This window comes from Dendrobium catenatum, unplaced genomic scaffold (assembly GCF_001605985.2).
Source record: "Dendrobium catenatum unplaced genomic scaffold, ASM160598v2 fragScaff_scaffold_1639, whole genome shotgun sequence".
In the NCBI taxonomy this organism is placed as follows: domain Eukaryota; kingdom Viridiplantae; phylum Streptophyta; class Magnoliopsida; order Asparagales; family Orchidaceae; genus Dendrobium; species Dendrobium catenatum.
In genome coordinates, this window is record NW_021320101.1 from 1,813,865 (window position 1) to 1,837,875 (window position 24,011).

At 38.1% G+C, this 24,011-nt stretch overlaps 2 protein-coding genes across 3 annotated transcripts; both read left to right on the forward strand.

Moving 5' to 3' along the window:
• The first annotated feature begins 1,181 nt into the window (after positions 1–1,181).
• Positions 1,182–11,922, forward strand: LOC110110629 (pentatricopeptide repeat-containing protein OTP51, chloroplastic). 2 transcript variants are annotated; one of them, XM_028701157.1, is made up of 3 exons: positions 1,182–1,825; positions 6,746–8,612; positions 9,513–11,922. In XM_028701157.1, exons 1-2 carry the CDS (start codon positions 1,280–1,282, stop codon positions 8,600–8,602), a joined length of 2,403 nt encoding a protein of 800 aa, XP_028556990.1. In that variant the 5' UTR covers positions 1,182–1,279; the 3' UTR covers positions 8,603–8,612; positions 9,513–11,922. The 2 variants fall into 2 exon arrangements, with proteins under 2 accessions (XP_028556990.1, XP_020697866.1); XM_020842207.2 differs by lacking the exon at positions 9,513–11,922 and having other exon boundaries at positions 6,746–8,742.
• A 2,018-nt stretch (positions 11,923–13,940) lies between these two features.
• LOC110110622 (probable serine/threonine-protein kinase PBL15) lies at positions 13,941–15,807 on the forward strand. The gene is made up of 4 exons (XM_020842200.2): positions 13,941–14,566; positions 14,714–14,849; positions 14,955–15,094; positions 15,175–15,807. Exons 1-4 carry the CDS (start codon positions 14,135–14,137, stop codon positions 15,622–15,624), a joined length of 1,158 nt encoding a protein of 385 aa, XP_020697859.1. The 5' UTR covers positions 13,941–14,134; the 3' UTR covers positions 15,625–15,807.
• Positions 15,808–24,011: the final 8,204 nt, after the last annotated feature.

Here is a 24,011-nt window from a genome sequence, read left to right on the forward strand (position 1 = left end):
GGGCAGAAGTCCGGTGTCGGGTAGAAATCTGACGATTGGAGGAAGTTCGACATTGGTTGAAAGTCCGGTGTCGAGTAGAAATCTGACGATTGGAGGAAGTTCGACATTGGGTAAAAGTCCGTTGAAAGTTCGGTGATGGGAAGAAGTCCGACGACTAACGAAACTTCGGCGTTGGGTATTCTTATTTGATACGACATCACAAAATTAGCTTGATCGGGCACGAATCTCGAGGTTCGAAAGCTAGTTGGAAACTTCAAAAATTAATTTTGGGAGCACCCGAACTCCGATTTCAGCAAGCTTACAGTCAAACTGAGCATCTCGGAAATACGAACCCAACGACACCAAATTCAACTCAATCCGAGTCCAAATGAGTCCAAATCAAGGACCCAAAGCGCTGTTGGAAGGTTCAAACCGCAATTTGAGTTACCAAACGGTCTCCGATTTTAACAAGCTTATACTCGAATCGAGCGATTGGACGAGAGGAATCCAACAAACCCAAGATCGCCGAATTCCGACATCATTAAGGCCTCCAAATGTCCAATGAACGGTGCACGATCAAAGGGTTCAATATCAACCGTTCATTTAAACCACTCTCTATTCGCCCATGATCTCACACTTATTTACGAGCCACGCCACTCCAGAAAACTATAAAATAGAGGCCTCGTTATTCACAAAGGGGGACTCAAGTGAAGAGAGAGAAGAAGAATAGAAGAAGGAGGAGAAGGAAGAAGCTCCTCCTCGACCACCGCCGGAGCTCTTCTCGCCGCCTGAAGACGCCGGAACTCTGCCGGATTTTCGGGAAACGCCGGGAATTTGCAGAACTTTGTAAACTTACTTGAAGAAACGAATTGTAATCTGATTGCCCCGACTTGTGGGACAAATTAACCATTTGTAATTTGTAAAACACTAGTGAAATTTTTCAACTGGGCGAGGCCCCGTGGTTTTTTCACTTTTTGGGTCACGTAAAAATTCTGATGTTCGTATTCTCTTTTATGTTTGTGTGCTGAATACTCGTACAATGCTTGGACGTGATTTTACAAACTCTACCGCCGCGTATATTCTAGCACGCAACAATATTTATGAAAATTAGTTTTATTAAATAAATATTTTTTTTCTGCTTAATTATTATCAGACTAAAAAAACAGTAAAAACGGACAAACAAAAACTCGTTTCTCTAGTACGAAGACATCACTAGTCTACTGCGGCTCTCTGCAGCATCTAAGCCAAAACGCTCACATGCTGTATTTTTACTCTCTGGAAAAAAAGGGTAAAGATAAAAATGCTACTTCCTTTCGGCTTCGAACCCTTGCCGGCGCTCTCGCCTTCTCTTCCCCCACGCCCTCAATTCTCCACTCACCGCCCCCTCACTCCTTTCTCTAGTACGAAGACATCTCTTCGATGGGTCCTCCCTTTCCTCCACCTCCGCACTCCGACGCTCTTGTCTCACGTTGCTTCCTCCGCCACTGTCGAGCCATTGCAGCATCCAGAAAAGCTACAGAATGGGGAGATGGATATGAGTCTCGAGGAAGGATATGACGAAGAAACAGAGATGGATCATTTCAAGGCGGAATCATTACTAGATATCTATGCCGACAAGGACGCGAGGCATCTTCCCTCGCCGGAGGTGGAGGTTATGCAACTTGAAGATCTTCCTGATCAGTGGAAGCGGTCTCGGATTGCTTGGCTCTGTAAGGAGTTACCGGCTCACAAGCAAGGCACCCTTGTCAGAATTCTCAACGCGCAGCGCAAGTGGATTAGACAAGGGGATGCAACCTATGTCACCGTCCATTGCATGCGTATTCGCGAGAACGAAGCCGCTTACAGAGTTAGCACCTTGCTCGATGTTTGTTCTAGATGTTTATTTCTTGGGTTGCTTGCTTGTAAATTGCCTGATAGGTGTTTGATTATTTGGCCCTTCCAGTTTTTGCAACCAAAATGAAGTCTTTATCTGCTGCTCGGCCACATTTCTGCCGGAAATTTTGTTTTATTTTTTATTTTTGTTATTTAACACAGCTAGCTACTGTTTTTGCTGGTTATTAGACTAATGGTGATTACTGGTTGAAATTAATTTGTGGTCTACTCTTAGTTGAAGGAGAAGTCGTGCTCCTTGGATTTAGTGATAGTTATTAGAGTAGCTAATCATGTAGTTTATATGCTAATACCGGCAGTTACTTCGCTGTTTAAACTTTCTCCAATTAGCTTCTCACACTTGTACCTACACACTCACTTTATTCACCTATATATTCCTACATGTACCTATTACTTGACAAGGCAATAATAACAATTCATTTTCTATCCTCTGCTACTGTTCTTCTTCCTCACCTCCGATGAGCTGCGTAGAGATTAATCTTGATTCTTAGTTTCTACATGGTATCAGGCCTCTTTTTCCTTCTTTCTCTCTTGCAATGACGACATCTCTCTCTGCCTCCCCCTCGGTAGCCGAACAACTTTCCAGCACCACAACGGAGATCTCTCCGATCTCCCCATCGCTCAAATTTGTGGTCTCCAATCTCAAAACACTCGTCCCTAACCAGCTCTCGTCGGACAACTATTCGATTTGGCGCCACCATATTATCAAGCTTCTTCGCGCCAACGACTTTGATCACTTTCTTGCTCCTCCAGTTCCCCCTATCGACCCTTCTGACCCTTCCGCTGCCGCGACACTCAATTGGCGTATCACCGATCAGAATCTGCAGGCAGCTTTATGTTCGACGATATCCCCCCCCCCCCTGTGCTTCCCTATATCCTTCATCTTGACACTACCCATGAGATCTGGCAGTTTCTTGAAAATCAATTTCAGGCGACCAGCCGATCCAAGGTCATCCAGCTCAAAAATGAGCTTTACCACATCTCCATGAAAAATCTTTCCATGGTTCAGTACTTGACCGAGATCAAGAAGCTCGTCGATCAGATTGCCTCGGCCGTCTCCACCATTGATTCCGAAGATATTATCCTGTATATCTTGAATGGATTGCCCCCAGCATATCAATCTTTCAAGACATATATCCGTAATTCACCTACCCAAATACGCCTGCACAATCTTTACGCAATGTTGATAAGTGAAGAAATCCATATCACCGCCGACGCCGCTCGAAGCTCCGCTGACATCGTCCAACAAGCGGCCCTTTACGCGAATCGTGGACGCGGTCGTCGCAACAGGGGACGACCTCCTCCGCCTCAATCCTCTAATGGACGTTCCGTGAATCAACAGCAATCAGCTCACATTTGCCAAATCTGCGCTAAGAAAGGTCACACGGCAGACGTATGTTGGCACCGTATGAACGCCAACTACACTCCTCAATCTTCAACTGCCAAGCAAAACAACGCTCTCGTGGCCAACTCCGACATGCCGTCCTACAACTGGTACCTTGACTCCGGAGCTTCCTCTCACATGACAAATGCCGCTGATAATCTCACTCAGGCCACCACCTATCCTGGCTCCGAACGGCGTCTTCATCGGGGATGGAAGGAATATCCCTATTGCTCACTCGGGCACGGGCATTCTTCCTACCCCGACCCGTAAGCTTTTCCTATCTAACTTACTTCATGTTCTCGACATCTCACACAATCTTATTTCTATTTCCAATCTTGTTCAAGATAATAACATTTCTGTAACGTTTGATCCCATGGGTTTTGTGTTTAAGGATCTGACGACAAATCAACCGCTTCTTCGCGGTCCATGTAGTGCCGGTCTCTACCGAATCGCGCCTCCATCTACAGCAAAACCTCCTACATCTGCATTCCAGGTGTCCAAAGACAGTTGCTCCCACTGGCACGATCGTCTCGGCCATCCCAATTCAAGAACGCTACATCAAACAATCCTACTCTACGAATTATGCTTCCTGTTAATTCTTGTACTACATGTATTCAATGCAAATGTCATAAACTACCGTTTGAATTGTCTAGATCCCGAACGACATTTCCTTTAGCGCTTTTACACGCCGATGTCTGGGGTCCGGCTCCGGTTCCCTCACCTCACGGCATTCGTTATTTTTTAATTCTTGTAGACGATTATTCTCGTTATACTTGGATTTTTTCACTGTCCCACAAATCTTTTGTCTATAATGTGTTTAAACAATTTATTGTTTTCATTGAGAATCAAACCAACAGGCGGATTAAAGCTCTTCGAACGGACAGTGGCACCGAATTTGTCAATCACCAGATGAACGAACTCCTTCGATCTAAAGGGATAAGGCACCAGCTCTCCTGTCCTTACACCCCCGAACAGAACGGCGTGGCGGAACGCAATAATCGCCATATTCTGGAAACAACTCGATCTCTCCTCCACCGAGCTTCCATTCCTCATTCCTTCTGGCCGGAAGCTAGCTCTACCGCAGTATATCTGATAAATCGGATGCCTTCTCCGAACACCCAGCACAAATCACCTCTGCAGCTAATGTTCAACATCTCCCCTGAATACAAACACCTACGAACGTTCGGTTGTGAATGTTTTCCCCTGCTTCCTAAGCATGAGCGCAACAAACTCCAACCAAAATCTCGTCCGTTTGTCTTCATGGGCTACTCAGATGTCCATAAAGGCTATAAATGTCTCAATAAGGATTCCCATTCTACCGTCATTTCTCGTAACGTTACATTCCTAGAAGACTCGTTCCCTTTTCACACTAACTCCTCTTCTCCACAGCTGAAGATCGATGCACCTCCCTCAACCATGCTGCTTCCAACATCCAAAGCTTCTGAAGCTCGTCTACAGCAAATTATATCACCTCCTCAGATTTCGGCTCCACTCAGACCTCCATCCCCGCCGCCGCTGCTCCCGTTGTCCACTGCTGCCGCAAACCATCCAACCAATCATCAACAACAACAAATTATTCCACCACCTCACAAACACCCGATGGTTACGAGAACGCAAACAGGTTCCATCAAACCTCCTCGACGCCTCAATCTGCTCACCCTCCGCTCTTCTTCACCTGGACCCGATCCCACTAGCTTTAAGGATGCCTCTAAGCATCATGAATGGCGTCAAGCCATGGCAGAGGAATTCACCGCTCTACAACAACAGGGCACATGGCAACTGGTGCCACCTCCTCTCAAAGCACCTATACTGGGATGTAAGTGGACATTTCGGAAGAAGTTCAACTCGGATGGGTCCATTGCACGGTTCAAAGCGCGCCTCGTAGCTCAGGGAAATCAACAAGAACAAGGCATCGACTTCGGCGAGACATTCAGTCCGGTAGCTAAGCTACCCACCATCCGCGTGCTCTTTACCATAGCGCTCTCTCACGGATGGCCAGTACAGCAGTTGGATGTCTCGAATGCGTTTCTTCATGGCCTCCTCACTGACACAGTATACATGTCTCAGCCACGCGGTTTCGTCGACCACAACTATCCGAATTACGTCTGCCGCCTCCAAAAATCAATTTATGGCCTCCGTCAGGCACCACGTCAGTGGTATACCACATTCACACAGTTTTTGCTTACAATTGGCTTCGAATACAGCAAAGCCGATCCTTCTCAGCTCACGCTTCATCAAAATCAGACAAGGATCTTTCTCCTCGTATACGTTGACGACATCCTCGTCACGGGTAATAACGATGAAGCCATTTCCACCGTTCTAACCAAACTTCACTCCAAATTCAACATGAAGAACCTTGGACCAGCTCACCATTTCCTCGGTATCAAAATCCAATCTCTCAAAGATAAGTATTTCTTATCCCAATCTTCCTACGCTTTATCTATTTTGAACAGTGTCAACTTAGCTGACTGCAACCCGCTCTCTAATCCGTCCTGCACCAAACTACTTGATCAGGTACCCGAAGATGTCACTCTCTCCGAACCAAGCACTTACAGACGCATCACAGGCTCACTACAGTACCTTACTCTCACTCGTCCCGACATTGCCTATGCCGTCAATGTGCTATCTCAACATATGCATGATCCCTCCTCACAACACGTCTATCTCCTCAAACGCCTGCTTCGCTACCTCAAAGGGACACTTACATTCGGTCTACCGATCCTCAAAGCTCCGCTCACCATGACTACCTATTCCGACGCCGACTGGGCTAGTGATCCGACCACAAGAAAATCTACAACTGGACATTGTACCTTTCTCGGGGATACTCTCATTTCGTGGGTGGTCAAGAAACAGACCACCGTCGCCAGGTCTTCCACTGAATCTGAGTATCGGGCGCTCGCGGCTGCCACTGCGGACACAATCTGGCTGAAACGACTGCTCAATGACTTCTCCATTCCTCATTCTCGACCAATTGATCTGTTTTGCGACAACATGTCCGCCATCGCCCTCGCTCACAATCCGGTGTTTCACGCACGGACGAAGCATATCGAGATCGATCACCGCTTCCTTCGTGATCACATTCAGAATCAGGCGATCCGCCTTCTTCCCGTCAGCACAACATATCAGCTCGCCGATCTTCTTACCAAGCCACTGTCCACACCCCGATTCAAGGAACTTCGCTCCAAACTGACAGATCAAGATGAACAATCCGTTTGACAGGGGATATTAGAGTAGCTAATCATGTAGTTTATATACTAATACCGGCAGTTACTTCGCTGTTTAAACTTTCTCCAATTAGCTTCTCACACGTGTACCTACACACTCACTTTATTCACCTATATATTCCTACCTGTACCTATTACTTGACAAGGCAATGATAACAATTCATTTCTATCCTCTGCTACTGTTCTTCTTCCTCACCTCCGATGAGCTGCGTAGAGATTAATCTTGATTCTTAGTTTCTACAATAGTTATGTGGTTTTCTGGTTTCAGGTATACAGTTGGATGTCACAGCAGCACTGGTTCCATTTCGATTTTGCTCTTGCAACCAAACTGGCGGATTATCTGGGCAAGGACCGAAAATTCACAAAATGTCGAGAGATATTTGATGCCATGATCAAGCAAGGTCGGGTTCCCGCTGAATCGACATTTCATATCCTCACAGTTGCTTATCTCAGTTCACCGATTGAAGGATGCATCGAGGAGGCGTGTTTCATCTACAACAAAATGATCCAGTTAGGTGGGTATAGGCCAAGGCTCAGCTTGCACAATTCTCTTTTCCGAGCCCTCTTGGGCCAGCCTAGAAGGGTTTCAAAACATCAGCTCAAGCAAGCTGAATTCATTTATCACAATCTGATAACATGTGATCTTGATGTACAAAAGGATATCTATGCTGGGCTTATCTGGTTGCATAGTTATCAGGAGTCAATTGACCGAGAGAGGATTGATGCCCTGCGGGGTGAGATGAAAAGTGCAGGAATTGAGGAGGGCAAAGATTTGCTGATCTCAATCTTGAGGGCCTGCTCAAAGCTCGGTGATGTTGAGGAGGCAGAGAAAATATGGCTCAAGCTGCTTGCATCTGAATATGCACTCCCTTCTCAAGCCTTTGTCTACCGGATGGAGCTCTATTCCAAGGCGGATGATCCTATGAAATCACTCGAAATATTCAAGGATATGAAGAAAGGAGCCATGCCCGTTACTGTCAGTGCTTACCACAAAATCATTCAAGTCATGACAAAGGCCAATGAACTTGATATTGCAGAGACTCTTGTGGATGAACTTGCTGAAAGCGGTTTGAAGCCACTTAATCCTGCCTTTCATGATCTAATGAGTCTGTACTTGAAACGAGGATTGCACAATAAATTGGAAATGTCATTCTCTAAATGTCTTACAAGGTGCCATCCCAATAGAAGTATTTATGGCATATACTTGGAATCACTTGTAATGGTTAATGACCTTGAGAAGGCTGAGCAAATTTTTAATGAAATGCAAACGAATGGGACAATTGGTGCTAGCGGCCATTCATGCAATGTAATTTTACGTGGGTATTTAGCTGCAGATGATTATGAAAAGGGTGTGAAGGTATATAATATAATGCGTCTGAAAAAATACGATGTAGAGCCAGATTCTATAGAAAAGATGGAGCGGTTTCTTGACCATAATAAAAAAATAGTTAGGAAATCTATCAGTTTGAAACTCGATGAAGAACAGCGTGAGATCTTGATTGGTTTGCTGCTAGGAGGGGCTGAAATAGTCTTGGATGAAAATAAGAAGAAGCATTCAATTCTATTCAAATTCAATGCAAGATCTGATATCCATTCTGCATTGAGAATGCACATACATGAAAGATTTTATGAGTGGTTAACTCCTAGTAGATCAACTGATGACCATGAGATACCTTACCAATTTTCAACAATAGCTCACCCTTACTTCAGCTTCTTTGCTAACCAATTCTGGTATAAAGATCGGCCTATGATTCCGAAGCTCATCCATCGATGGCTATCAGTTCGAGTATTAGCATATTGGTATATGTATGGTGGGTTCAAAACCTCAGCAGAAGATATATTACTTAAGCTAAGGGGTGCAAAACGTGAAGATATTGACAAAATTTTAAAGAAACTTCAGGGGAAAGACATAGCCACGAAGGTGAAGAAGAAGGGAAGATTTTTCTGGATAGGTTTTCAAGGAACCGATGCAGTTCGGTTCTGGAATCTGATAGAACCTTTTCTCCTACAAAATGTGAAAGATCTACTGATGCCAAATAATGATGCCATTGGAAGTGATGATGGAGATGTTCTTAATAAGAGATCTGATTCTGATGTGCACAAATCTGGTGAAGACTTGACGTGATCTTCTTATAGTTATGTATATTCCTTTTTAAATTTGAGATAAATCATTTTTCCTTCTCTCATTTCAGTACTAACTACAACATGTTATATTTTGTAAATTAATTTGTCTTGTCAGAAGAAAATGTTTTATTTGTTTTCACATCTATGTGCTCATTGTAATTTTGATTTGCCTAAGTTTTTGATACCTGATATTTTTATGAACTGGCCTGATCACTGAAAGAAACTTGAGATGAAACTATTATTGAGTTCATCAATGGAATGAATTTCACGTACTTACCTGCTTAGAGGTGTTGACTTTCTGGTTGATAGAATAGGAGAGGACCACTGTGATACACTGGACGTGAGGATTGTATATTCTAAATAATAGCTCTGAAACTCACACAAACTAAATGTTTACAATTCTCAAACTCACACAAACTTTATTAAGAAGTTATGTTTCTTTTCCTCTACGTTTCTGTTCACTTCAAAGCTTTTGCTTCTGTTACTTGAAAAAATTAATTCATGTTCATGCAAGCACACATGCAAAATATCTCCATTTTGAATTTTGATGTAAAGTACATGATCATATGGACATTTAGATCTTTTTTTTCTTCTTGGAGGCATTTGTCAATTGACGACACTTAATTTGCATTCGAAATTTTGTCATGCAAATTAAAGTTTTATAAACTCAAACTTATATGTTACAAAATACAAATATTAAATTACTCGTCATCCTGTTGTTCACCTTGTCGAGACTAGGAACTTTTATTTGGTCCAGTGCAAGGACCTAGAGGAAGATTCGGTTTTGCCTCAAAAAGTGCAAATACCGAGTTTTTTGAAAGAAAAAACTCGGTATTTGCACTTTTTGACCTATTTTTGCCTAAAACCGAACCTTCCTCTACATCCAGTGAAAGGACCTAATAATTGCTCCGAGACTAGAGACCGCAAAGCCTCTTCGATCGTCGATGTCGTCTAATGCATTTAATCCAGTGTTGCTTGCTGCTTTGAAGCGTGAGGTTTGAAGTGGATTAGGAAAGATGCTGACGCCTACTCTGTCTTCTCACTTATCAACAATCAACCACTGCCACCATTCCAAGCTAACTGTTCCAGTACTTGAAGTAGGTGTGGTGTCTTCACGCTAACTAATCAATTTTGCCTACCTAACAATCCCTTTAATTCCGTCTCCATGCAATTGCTGCATATATAATCTAATCAAACAAAGAGTTTTCTGCACCAAACAAATATATATATGTTATAATTTTGATTAAAATAGAGATAAAGAAATACTTGTTATAATCACGGCAAACAAAATGCTGAAAACCATCAAGTGAACTGAACTTCTAATTTGATGTTTTATCTGCGTGGATATTTAGAAAAAGAAAACAGAGAATGTGACATGAATGTTTGTGAATGCATCCAGATAGAAGAATTATGGGTTAATCAAAACTACCATTCGAACGGCAAATATAACGGTGAGGACCGGCCCGGCAATCTTTTTTGTGAAACCAAAGGAATAAAGGATACGGATATATATTCATGTTCATGTTCATGTAAGCGGTCGATGATGATCGGATAATATAGAAGGATGGAGGTGGCCGCACAGAGGCGGAAGGTGTCAGTTTGGGCCAAATCAACGATCGACAGAACGGGAGCAATCTCTGAGATGTGATTTGGTCAGATTGAGCAAGCAAAGACTGTTGATTTTTGTTCTAGATCAGTGTTGAGCCGGATTGGTGCAAATCCGGCGTTATAAGGCGGCTGCAATTTGGTGGTGGCAATGAGATCCGGTGGAGCCATGGATACATCCATCTCGATGGCGGAGAAGACTTAAATCTATCAGGTGGTTACACATCCCGTTAAAATTGATGTGATGAAATTTGACGACAATGGAAACTTTGATATGTGACGATGTGAGGTGATGGATGCATTGTGGTATCTAAATCTTGAGAAAGTAATGGATGGCGAGGAACATCTTGAGGAGATTTCAGAGAGAGGTTGGCTAAAGATGAATATGAGTGCTTGTGGTTTGATCAGAAATTGTTTATCTCAGAAGATCAAGTATGAGGTGATAATGGAGACTTCTACTGTGAAACTGTGGAAGATTTTGGAGATTAAGTAATTGACAAAGAGAGTGAAGAATCGTCTCCATATGAAATGCCTGTTCTACATATTTTAGATAGGACATGTGATTACTATTGATAACATTTGAATAATTTCACAAAGTTGTTGGCAGATCTTTTGAATTTGGATGAGGAGGCTGGAGATGAAGATATGACACTCATTTTATTGAAGTCGCTCCCGCATGCATGAGTATGAAAACTACACGATGATACTGAACTACGTGAAGATACTCATTGGAAGGAGGATTTGAACTATGGTGAGATGACTACTGCGTTGCTGAATCACGAGTTCTGATGTTGTGATAAGGAATTTGCAAAGATGAATTCCGTAGAGGATCTCACACTCCAACGTGAAAGATCTGAAAAACAAAAGAATAAAAAGGACGACAACAATAAGCAATGCAAGTCTTGTGGGCTCAGTCTTGAGAAGAATCAGTGTACTATATGTTTAGAAACTAGTCATTGGAAGAAATATTGCTTGAAGCTGAAGGAAAAAGAAAATAAAGTTTTCAATTGAGGCTAAGGAAAACCTTAAGCGTGGATGAGCGTGACGAAGACTCAGGTGCATCATTATTTGTAATTACTCAAAGTTTGTATATAGATGTTTCATGCTGGATTCTGGATACTGGTGCTACCTATCACTTTTGTCTTAGTACAGAGTAGTTCAAACTAGCAGGGAGTTTGATAGTGTTGTTGTGTTCATGGGAAATGATCAAACTTATCGTACAATTTGTGTAGGGATCATCGCATCAGAATGCATGATGATACTATGAGAGAGCTTACTGATGTGAGAAACGTTCCAGAAAAAGTTTGTTGTCTGTTGGGGCTTTAGAGACCAAAGTCTACATGATAGTTATTGAGGCAAGAGTTCTGAAGACATATTACGGAGCATTGATTTTTTTGAAAGAAGTTTTTCATCATAATATTTACTACCTTCAGGATAAAAGGGTGATTAGAATGGATGTTGTTGCTGATAATTCTTCCGGTGTCACTACGTTGTGGCATATGTGGCTATCTTATGCTGAAGATGCTTCTCTTATGAATTTGGTGAAGAAATGACTAATTAAAAGAGAAAGTACTTGCAAGCTCAACTTTTATTAATATTGTGTGTTTGATAAGAAGACATGGGTATCCTTTGATACTGCCATCCACAATATAAATGATATTATAGAGTATGTTCGCACAAATGTTTGGGGCTTAATGGAGACATCATCATTCGACAACGACGATACTTTATCTCTTTTATTGACAATTACTTCTACCCATGCATTTGATCAGTTGTATATCAGGAGGTAGAATACGATGTTGATGATGAGATTCCAATTTAAGAATCTATTGCAAGAAATAGGTTCAGGCGCCAAAATATCCCAAAACCAACTTAATTGAGGGACCACATTACATTTGCACTTTCATCAACAGAGGTTGAAATTTCTAGTCACTATAAGGAAGCAATTGGCAATCTTGAAGATAATTTGTGGAAAAGAACTATGGCTGAAGAGATGGAGTTTCTTCAGGAGAATACTACTTAGAGGTTGGTGAAGCTTCCTCTAGGAAGGAAAGCCATTTGGTGCAAATGGTTGTGTGCAAAGAAGAAATGATCTAATGATGCTAATGTGCGGTACAAGGCTAGGTGGGTGGAAAAAGGCTCTGATGAGGTGTTTTCCCCAGTGATTAAGCATCTCTTGACACTTGTAGCACACAATGGTATGATTTTGAAGCAGCTTGATCTAAACATTGCACAAGCAGTTGGCGTTGTGAGCAGGTTCATACATGATTTAGGAAGGAGTCATTCGCAAGTTGTGAAGAGTAGCCTGAGATTTATGAATAGTACAATTGATACAAGTTTGGTATTGTAGAGGTAGTCAACACGACACTGGTACAAGACTCATGACTGATTGTCCACTTGTTATGAATAACTACGTTTGACGTGATCCCTTGGGAGGGGGGATAGGTAGGCAACTATCTGAGTATAGTCATTTTTTATATTGGAGCTTGGCTTGTTACCTTCCATTTTCTAAAGTGAAAAATGAGGTAGATATTGTTGATTTGGAAGGTTTTAATGGCTCATTAATATAATTGATTAGGGAGTTAATTATTTCCCTAATTAGGTTATTTGATTGGAGATTCGATTGTGGATTGGATTAGAGAATTTTTCCTTATTTTGTTTACCTTAAATCTATAAATTGAGGAGCAAGAGTTGTTGTGGAAGCATGAGAGCTAGATAGAACTAAATTGTAATCCTTCTTTCTTCAATATAGAGAACCATGTAAATCACCGAATTTTTTGCATTGATTGTTTGATTTTTTATTTTTTTTTCCATTGTGTTTGCACAACAAACAAAGCTAGACAGAGTTTGAGTTTTGTTTTAACTAGTTAATAGTTTGTAATTAACTAAGATGTAATTGGTCAATTTATAAAAAGGTGTATGTTTTAAGTTTAAATTAGCTAAAGTAGCATGTCAATAAAATAATTTAAAAATGAGCAAATACGGAACTTAATTATACGATTTCAATAGAAACTGTAACTTCATTATCTGATTTCTAAAATCGGATCTTCATTATCTGGTTTCTATTGAAACCGGTACTATATTCACCGATTTTAATTAAAAATTTATTTTTCTTGAATACTTAAAAAAAATCAATCAGATTTTTTCTTAAAAATGATTACAATTTTAGTTTTTTATTTATTTATTTACACTGTTACAGTGTTTTAATTTTTTGATAGATTATAACTTATTAGTAAATTTAGATAAACTTAATTTTACTTATTTATTAATTTTTTTATAAAAAAATTAAATATATTTAATTAAAAATTAATGAATAAAAAATAAATTATCAAACAATAATTTTATTTAGAAATATTAATAATAAAATAATAATGAAATATTTAAAATAAATTAAATACATTTTAAAAATTTATATTAAATATTTCATATATCTAATATTGTAAAAGAAATTAAATTAAAAAAAAAAGTTTTTATTAATTGATATCACTAAATTTTATTTTTAAACAGTTTTTTTTATTAATTGAAATAACTTAAACTGAAATTTTTTATTAATTGTTATAACAAAATTTTTTATAATTAAACTTAAAACTGGTTCTTTTTTATAAATTGGCCGACGTAATTTTGGTCGTCATACTTAATCAATCGTTTACGAAATAAGAAGCTAGGCGAGCCATTAGCCAAAACAGCTGAAAGCAACCAAGAAAAAGCAAAGCAGAAGAAAATAAAGAGTGCATACATATATGTATATATGTGTGTGCGTTGGGTAGTTTGGGTGGAGCAGTTAGGATAGAATGAAGAATTAATATTGGATTCGTTAGACCGACGGCGATCATGCATAAAAGTCTTCGTGCTATTATGTCCTTCCTCCTCCTCCTCCTCAGTTCATATCCAACCCCAGCAATCTCCTCGATATACAAGAGATCAATCGATGCCGGCGCCGCGGAGACCATGGAAGCCCTTCACCGCCCGCAGTTGCTGCACAGTCGACAACCGCTTAGTACTCGGAAACCTCAGCCTTAACTTGAGCAGGTGCCGTCCAACACGCCCCGATTTCTCCAAGAAGGTGGCGGAGCCGCCGTCTTTCCGCCGCATCTCCATCTCAGACCTAAGCAGCTCGTCTTCGGCGAGGTTCAACGAGGAGTTTGCGCGTGCGTTTGGAGCCGGGCTATACGCCTTCCAGCTGAGCGAGCTGAAAGCCATAACGCACGACTTCTCAAACAGCTACCTTCTTGGTGAGGGAGGGTTCGGCACCGTGCACAAAGGCTACTTGGATGATAGGATGCGGCCTGGTCTAAAAGCGCAGGCCGTCGCCGTTAAGCTTCTTGACATAGAGGGTCTTCAGGGTCACAGGGAGTGGCTTGTGAGAGAACAATTAATATTTCCCCTATACATGCATTAATCTTTCCTTTTGATGAAATGCCTGCCGGTGTTAATATTCTCATTCCTATATATGCCTACTGTTGCATTGGTTCGGATGAGCATTAATTTATTAATGATGCTGGTGTAGGCGGAGGTGATATTTCTCGGGCACCTGAGACACCCTCATTTAGTGAAGCTGATAGGTTATTGCTGCGAAGATGAAGAGAGACTTTTGGTCTACGAATTCATGCCACGTGGCAGTCTGGAGAACCATCTCTTTAAGAGTAAGTTGCATGCTGATTTGGTCACCCATCCCCATCCGGATGCAACGAGAGAATGAAGAATACGTAATAATGTATTTGCTGCATGTTTTATATATTTAAGAATAGGAATATCAGTGTCAGTACTGTCATGGGGAACAAGGATGAAGATTGCCACCGGAGCTGCAAGAGGGCTTGCTTTCCTTCACGGCGCGGAGAAGCCCATCATTTATCGCGACTTCAAGACATCCAACATCCTTCTCGACTCTGTCTGTGATCTTCCAATTCCATCTTCTAATTCGTCGTCCTCTCCTGTATGGCTAAATGTATACAGTAATATTGCGCGCAGGACTTCAGTGCTAAGCTGTCGGACTTTGGGCTCGCTAAGATGGGGCCTTCGGGTGAAGAGACGCACGTGAGCACTCGGGTGATGGGGACACAGGGTTACGCCGCGCCTGAATACGTGATGACAGGCCACCTGACAACTAAGAACGACGTCTACAGCTTCGGCGTGGTGCTTCTAGAGCTTTTGACGGGGCGCCGATCGGTCGACGAGTCGCGGCCAAAGAAGGAGGAGAAGCTGGTGGAATGGTCCGAGCCCTACCTGAGGAACAGCCGGAAGCTGCGCTGCATCATGGATCCAAAGCTTGCCGGTCACTACTCTTTCAGGTGCGCAAGGGAGGCTGCTGCTCTCGCTCTGCGCTGCATCAGCCCCCACCCAAAGGACCGCCCCAAGATGTCCGAGGTTGTTACTGTTCTCCAAGGCCTACGCAGCAGCTTCAGGGAGAAAACGTCATGATATCTATATCTGGCTCGGATCGACGACTGTAGATGGTCCTGCCTGCGTATTTCGTTAATTAAGTACCGCTGATCTGTTATTTATATGCCTAATTACTGTTTTCAACTGTGAATTGCTTTGTAATTAATGTATAACTAAATAAACAAACAGGCGATTACCGTAGGAGATGCTCTGTTTCGGTCATTGCCCTTACTTAATTACTTGCTCAAACTGAATAAAAAATTGATTCACACCTAAAAGACTGATAAACAAACTGACCAATCTAAAGAGAAGCAAATTCCCAAACATAACATGCACCTGAGAAAATTTCTGTTAGAAATTATCTATAAAATTCCTCATAACGGCACGGGAGGAGAAATTTCTGGGATATAAATCGAGTGCATATCTTGAAGATAACAACATATTTTTGTAGTTGTATTTTACATTAGTACAAAACAGGAATTTCGAGAGCAAGCACATTATAAGCAAAGTAATAAAATAGCTCTCTACATCATTCCAGAGAATTAAGAAATGGTCTCTCTATATAAATGAATATAGTACTATAGTGGTCAAAACATGTTAGTGCAGGAGGTGCTCGACATCAAATAGTTATAGTGAAAAAGGCTCTGACAAAGAATATTTGTAGTACTAAGATAGTGGGGCTGGAAGCCGGCCGTTCACCTTTTGCATGTAACTTATCGTCATGCATGGTCTTCATATCATTTATCATTCCTCCTCAAGTTAGCAATGTGTTCATGAATTGTTAACTTGCATTGTAAGTGATCAAACAAAGTGGCACAAAGAGATTTAGTAAAAATATATGCATGTTGATCTTGAGAATGAAGCAATGTGATAGACGTTGATGTGTTGAAGTTTGATGTATTCATGAACGAAGTGAAAATTAATTTCAATATGTTTTGTACGAGCATGAAATACTAAATTATTGATTAAGGCAATAGAAGAGTCGGTGCCACAAAACAAAGGGGTGGATAGTGAGATTAAAATTTCTTTAGTAAACGTCTCAACCAAATAATGTCAGTAGCCGTTATAGCCATGGGCAGATTTAAGGGGGGGCCTGGGGGGAGCCCCCGGCCCCCCCCCCCCCCCAAAAAAAAAAAATATATCATTTTACACCATGCTCATATTGGCTCTCACCCTCTCTTTCCATCTCTTTTTTACTTTTTCTCTCTACTCTCTCTCTCTCACTCTCTCTTGATATTTTGTTTTTTAGCCCCTAGCTCTCTCTCTCTCCTCTCTCTCTCTCTCTCTCTCTCCATTAGGAATGACTAATGAGACTATTTTTCCCTCTCCATCTTTACATTACTATTTTTTTATTAAAAATTTCATCAAATTTTTTTATTACTTTAAAAACTCGAACATCAAGTTTTTATGAGATATACGTAATTAAAGCCAACAAATTACATTAGAGAGGAGAATTCTAATATTTAAATTTAAATCAAATAGCTTAAAATATATTTATTATAGATTTTTATATATTTTGAATATACTTTTATAATAATAAGATGTAATTTTTTTTATATATTTATTGCTCTTAAAATATTTTTTAGTTATATTTTTATTTAAATTAAATATGAAATATACAGTAGAAGAGTAGTTGAAATATAATTAGTATGATAATATATAGTTTAAATAAATTTGTGTTGAAATTAATTCAAATGATCATGATAGTAATTTTTTTTTCATTTTCATAAAATTTATCTTCTTATAATTAAAAATAATAATAAAAAAATAAAACCATAATGTAAATTGCAAAATAAAATGAAAAAGCTTGAGGGTATTTTTAAAGTCAAAATTTTGTGCCCCTACATTTAAAAAATCATAGCTTCATCACTAGTTGTAGCTAATGCATGATACTCAGCTTCGATAGATGAACGAGCGAACATTATTTATTTTTTAACACAGCAGGAGACCAACGTAGTACTTAGGTAGGCACAATAGCCAGTAATGGAGCGACTATCTATTGAATCAACAACCCAATCAGATTCAGAGTAGGCATAAAGTTCAAGGGATGAAGTAGAAATAGGAAGTCCAATGTGTAGCGTGCCACGAATATACCAAGGTTGCGTTTCAACAATTGAAAATGAATAACATATGGAGTATGCATCCGCTGGCATAAATGATTAACAACAAATATGATGTTCGGTTGAATGGTTGTAAGATATTGTAAGGAACTAACAAGTTGCCAAAATAATTCAAGTTGAACTAATGGTTCAAAATCAACAATAATAATGGGCAATTTGATTGGCAATGGTGTGTGTATAGGGTTGCAATCTTTCATACCAAACTTTACAAATAAATATATAGCAGAGCGCATCTGATTCAAATGAAGACTTATAGCTGTTTGTGTAACCTAGATGCCTAAACGCTGAGAAACTAAGCCAAGATTACACAATATTAGAAACCTGTCATGAAGGTTTTGGAGTAGTTTTGTAAAAACTATCTCATCATTGCCAGTGAGAAGAATGTCATCGACATAAATGATGTAGTAGTGCTTTACTTGTGATGCTCCAGAATCTATATTAGAAGAATTATTCTTTTATACTTTAAATAAACAATAACCAGAGCTATCTAATATTTATCATCTATTAGTAATAAACAGTCTTAGATTTGGAGGCCGTGGTGCGATTTTTGTCCATCAGGCTAGTTGGGAAATTTGCTCTTCTCGCTGTAATACCTTATTTCTGATTTCAAAGATTTTTGTGTATTTGATATTTTTCCTATCAAATTTGTGTTTTCATTACAAAAAAATGTGAATAATTTTGTATTGATAAAACGTACTTTCACCACATAACTTTAGAGATCATGATTATGAGCATTTTGCGTATTTATTTGAGATTTTTTACTGGATGATTTTGAAAATACAATGATTTTTGTCTTACCCAAAATTTATTTTGACATCTAAAAATAGTGATGTAGCACAATAAAAGTTTTAAATAATCCTTTTATACATTTTCTATTAATTTGATAATTTTATAAAAATATATATTTTTGACTAAATGGATTCTTTATTAACTACCAATATGATATTTTATCATCTTTTAAATTAAGCTCAATTATGCAATATTTATTGCACTACATTAAAAATAGATGTGAATATATGCTTGAGTAATAGCTGGTCGCTATTACTGTTATAGTATTGTGATAATAATATGCATTTGTGAAACAAACAAGTAAAGGCCAATTGACCCGTTGATTGGAAACTGATTAACCTGTATATGATGGTGGGCCAATAGGCTTTTCTTTAAATACTATTATTTGGTATTGTCCTCTACCAATTCATGCGATATACTAATTTTGAGTTATAAGGAGATCATTACTATGTCGACGGACAAAGAGTGATGACTTTGTTAATTTACTGAGTCAATAGTTTACTAACACTGAAAAATACCATGATAGCTAAGAATTCTTACTTGTTTAGTGTGACTACTGAAATATATATTTTTGAGGCATTGTTCTTATTATTGTACAAATTTATTAATAATGCACATATTTATTGTTATTGTATTATTTTATTACTCCTGTCACAAGATTTTTACTGTTATTGATATATATACTAATACTATTTGTTACTATTGATTTAATATACTGATATTAAGCATGTGATATATTGAGCATGTGCTATAGAATGCGTTGATAACATGTGTATATTTTCATATGATTTTACTACATTGATTTGATTTTGACAGTCTTTATTTTGATTTGATGTTTTAAATTATAGAATATATTTTATTATTTATTACTGATAGATGATCTTAGAAAGTTCTGATTGTTGTTTATTAAAAGATTAAAATGATAATTCTTTTAATTTAGATTTTAAAACATCACATTACTGAAGCATGATGATAAAAGCAAAATGAAGGATAAGTTGAGCTAACTAAGAAGTCATAATGCAAAAGATGAGTTGTCAATATGGAGAACCATTGATGAGGATCTTGCTTAAGATCATAAATGACTTTCTTTAAAAGGCATATATCATTAGGTAGTTGAGAATTTTAAAAATTGGGTGGTTACATCATGTAAAATATTTCATCTAGCTTGACATGGAGAAAGACATAGATACATCAGGTTGTAAAATAGTAGACTTATATACAGTAGCCACAATAAAGAAGATACATATGGTTGAGAATTTTTCAAGCAGACTAAAGGTATCATAGCAGTATAATCCAAATTTTGTTTAAAGCCTTGCGCAACCAAATATGCTTTATACCGAGTAAGTGAGCCATCATAATTATATTTTGTTTTAAATAACCATTTGCAACCTATAATATTTTTATCACTTGTATAAGAAACAAGAGTCTAAGTAACTTGTTTATGTAAGGTTTCAAATTATGTATACATAGAAAATCTCTAAATATGACGTTTGATAGTTTGAGATTAGGAGGTAAGTAATGTTGGAATGATATCATGCTATAGATCAAATAGTGGTTTGTAACATAATGTTTCAGTTAAGAAACATGTTATCATAGGTTGGTCAGGATTCTTCAGTTTTTATTCTTTTTATTTTTCTTTCATACTCAAGACATAATAGTTATGATATGATTGTATAGATCATGAGTATTATATTTAATTTTTGAGAATAAATACAGATATGTACATTGATATTTTGAATTACATAATCTATTTTGCTATTTATTACTGATAGATGATATTAGATAGCTATGATTGTTATTTATCAAAAGATAAAAATATATTTCTTCTAAATTTGATTCTAAGGCATCACAGAAGCTGCAGGTGAAGGGAGAGTGGATGAGAAAGTTGGTTCGGAGGTGGCTGCTATATGAGAAGTTTTAGAATAAATTCTTACACAATTTATGTTGCTAAGATAGAGGGTGAGTGTGTAGAAGGGATAAATAGAAATGGTGATTGAGTAAAGGAAGGACTAGTAGAATGGGAGGTAGATTTTGTATTTTGAAATTGAAAGATAGGTTCAAAGAATTGAACATGACGAGAGATATAGATATGACTTGTGGCTAAGTTTAAGCATTTGTAGCCTTTGTAGAGTTTGCATAACCAAGAAAGTTACATGATTGAGACCTTGGATGAAGTTTATGACACTATGGAGCATGAAGATAAGGATAACACAAGCAACCAAATACTCTTAGGTGGGTGATGACATAATAGTTCATAGGGAGAGAGGTTCTGTGTTGTTTTAGAGGGAAGCTTATTGATAAGATATGTAACAATCAATAGGGCTTCAATATAGAAATGAGTGGGTAGGTTAGCATTGAACTATAAGGCATGAACTGTTTCAATGAGATGGTGAGGTATGTGCTCAGCTATACCATATTGTTGAAGAGTGTATGAACAAATGATTTAGTGAATAATGCCAAATTGTTGTAGTTTCTTTTAAAAATTATTGTTAACATATTAACCTCCACCATGAGATCATATAATTTTTATAGGTGTTTGAAATTGAGTCTAAACCAATAATTTAAATTGCTAAAAATGTAGGGAATGTTTAAGCTTTGATGAGAAGAGAATACATCTAACAATAACATGTAAGATCATCCACAAATAGAAGATAATATTTATAAAATTGCATAGATAAGGTAGGGAATGGTCCCCATACATAATTATGAATGAGTTCTAAACATTTAGTACTTTTAGGAATCGACAAAGAGAAAGATAATCTATGACTTTTGGCTTGAGCACATGTCAAATAGTGAAAACTGGTAGAGGATAACTTGCTGGAAGGAAGCATAACTGTAAATAAATGCTGAGTGGAAGGAGACGGTTGTTCAAGATGTTGGTGCCATTGATGAGAAGATGATTGCATGGGATGAAGAGCAACATATGTTGGAGTACTTGACTATGAATGAGAGCATGAGCAGAGAGATTAATGGGGTACATACTGTGAAGATTGGGGCCTTGGAGAAGAATCTTGTTGGTCTTGAAATCTTTGATTATGAAACCACAAGTATCCAAATAGATAGATTAGGAATGTTAGCAGTTAATTTATGAACCAAGAGAAGGTTATGAAAGAGTTTAGGTACATGTAAAGCGTGGGGAAGAAGAATCTTATGGGAAGGAGTATGAAGTGTACCCTAATCAGAATGAATTATGGGCAATAATTGACCATTGCCAACTTGGATGTGTGGTGAACCTTTGTAAGTCTGAGGGGATTGTAGCTACGAATGGTTGGAGGTGAGATGAGAAGTTGCACATGGTCAAGAAACCAATTTGTTGTGGTAGAAGTATCTTGAGAAATATTAGCTTGCTGAGAAGGTTGGTACGATGAATCTGTTCAATGCTAGTAGTGAAGTGCTGAATGACCTGGTTTGCTATATATATGACATTCAACATAGGTGCAATTTTGATCACCTCAACGAGCTCGGAGTTGTGTAGAGCGACCTCCACGAGTATAAGCAGAGGAAGAATGACCTCTAATAATGGAGACAGTTGAGTAACGACTGCAGGAATGACCACGAAATTCTTGAAGAGCTAAAGCTGGACCAGCAATTCCAATAGTGAACAATTCACCAATAGTAGCAACAGTTATATTGAGCTCTTTACTACAAAGAAGAGCATAAAAGTCTTCTAAGCTTATGGGAAGTAGCTTGGTTCGAATGAAAGTTTTAAATGCATTATTGTTAGGAGGTAAGTCATTTAACGTATAGATGATGATATCTCATGAATCAATAACAGAGCCAGCTGTAGTTATAACATCTACTCTTTGTTTCATCTCAGAGAGATATTGAACAATGGATTTGTCTTTCATTTGAAGTTGATATAGGTTATTCTTCAGTTGAAGTATACAAGAACAGTCGGTAGTTGCAAGCACCATTCTATAGTCATCCATATTTCATGATAGGTATCTAGATTGAGAACATATGGAAGTAAGGATGGGGAAATAGTTGAGTAAAGCGCTACAACAAGATTTTGATCAATAATCATCCAAGTTTGATAATGAGGATTAATGCTGACAAATCCATCAACCGAAAGGAGTTGCTTAGGTGGTTTAGAGGTAGAACCATCAATATAGCCATCAAATCCATTAATTGAGAAAAGAAGAATTTGAGCCTTCCAAATGGGGTGGTTGTCTGTACTGAGTTGAATGCTGAGTACAACTTTGACATTTGACATAAGAAAATTGAGCTGAGGGGGTATTGATGTCTCGTTTATCTTGATCGGAATTGGCTGAGATGTTGAGGAAGCAGAGGAATCTATACCGAGAGCAATAGAGATAAGGAGGAGGAAAGAAAACACAACACTAGCGAAAGACTCTGATACCATGAAGATAACTACAAATTTCTATAGTTGTATTTTACATTAGCACAAAACATGAATTTGGAATAGAAAGAACAATATAAGTAAAATAATAAAATGGTTTTCCATATCATTCCAAAGAATTACAATATAAATGCATATAGTACTATGGTGATCAGAATTTGTTAGAAATCAATGACGCTGATTGCAGGGGGTGCAAGACATCCAATGGATAGTGGAGCTGGAAGCCGACAAATTACCTTTTGCAATTAACTTATCATGTTATGCATATCATTTATCATATATGTATTAAAAAAATATAAAGAGTTCTAATTCATCATTGTTATATATATGAAAAAAGTTGTTCGATAAAGTATGGATCTTGAAATAATTGAGTATTAAAATTAAAAATTTTAAAATCAAATATAGAATCATTCTAACTCTATTTTCAATAAACCTATAATTAATACATATATTCATTCAAATGAATATAAAAAGCATAAGATCATCAAATTTTAAAGTTACTAATACACTCAAATGCTAAAAAATATCAAATATTTAAAAGAATCATTTGAGGCCATTTGATAGAGTGTTTATAATTTTGACAAAAATAATCAAAAGCATTACTAGAATCTATAAACTGATCTTCATTCCATACTTATAGTTAGGCATTGAGTAGACATAATTTTTTATTTGAAGCATCTTAAAAATTTACCCATTGATTAATGTCAATGAGCGTCATTGCTCACTCACCCTAGACAAACACCAAAAATCAATGATATATGTCATAAGTGATCATCGTCACAATTTTTAAAATAAAATTGGCACCGCCGCTCGTACTCTTCGACACCGGTCTTTATCATCACCTAATCATTATACTTGTTACCTCATTTTGATTCTCTATCATTTTTCACCTCCATTAAAAGATCATGCTAACAATTTAGACTTCGTAATTTCATCTTCTCTAGTTTTGAAGAAGGTGATTATAAATGAAGTAATTGTCACGTTTTTTAATATCAGCTGATCTTCTTTCCATAATTTCATCTTCTCTAGTTTATAATAAATTTTAATATCATGCTTGAGCTCAAATTCGATTAATTAGTCAACCTCAAGCTCAAGTCGAAGATGATTCAAACTCAACTTAGACTAATTTATACCTTAGTTATGGTGATCAGAATGCA

Bases quoted from the DNA above. Each gene is read 5' to 3' on its own strand.
- LOC110110629 (XM_028701157.1), top strand. From the start codon at position 1,280: ATGCTACTTCCTTTCGGCTTCGAACCCTTGCCGGCGCTCTCGCCTTCT. The intron at 1,826-6,745 runs GTTAGCACCTTG...TTCTGGTTTCAG, and splicing joins AGAACGAAGCCGCTTACAGA to GTATACAGTTGGATGTCACA.
- LOC110110622 (XM_020842200.2), top strand. From the start codon at position 14,135: ATGCCGGCGCCGCGGAGACCATGGAAGCCCTTCACCGCCCGCAGTTGC. The intron at 14,567-14,713 runs GTGAGAGAACAA...ATGCTGGTGTAG, and splicing joins AGGGTCACAGGGAGTGGCTT to GCGGAGGTGATATTTCTCGG. The intron at 14,850-14,954 runs GTAAGTTGCATG...ATTTAAGAATAG, and splicing joins GGAGAACCATCTCTTTAAGA to GAATATCAGTGTCAGTACTG.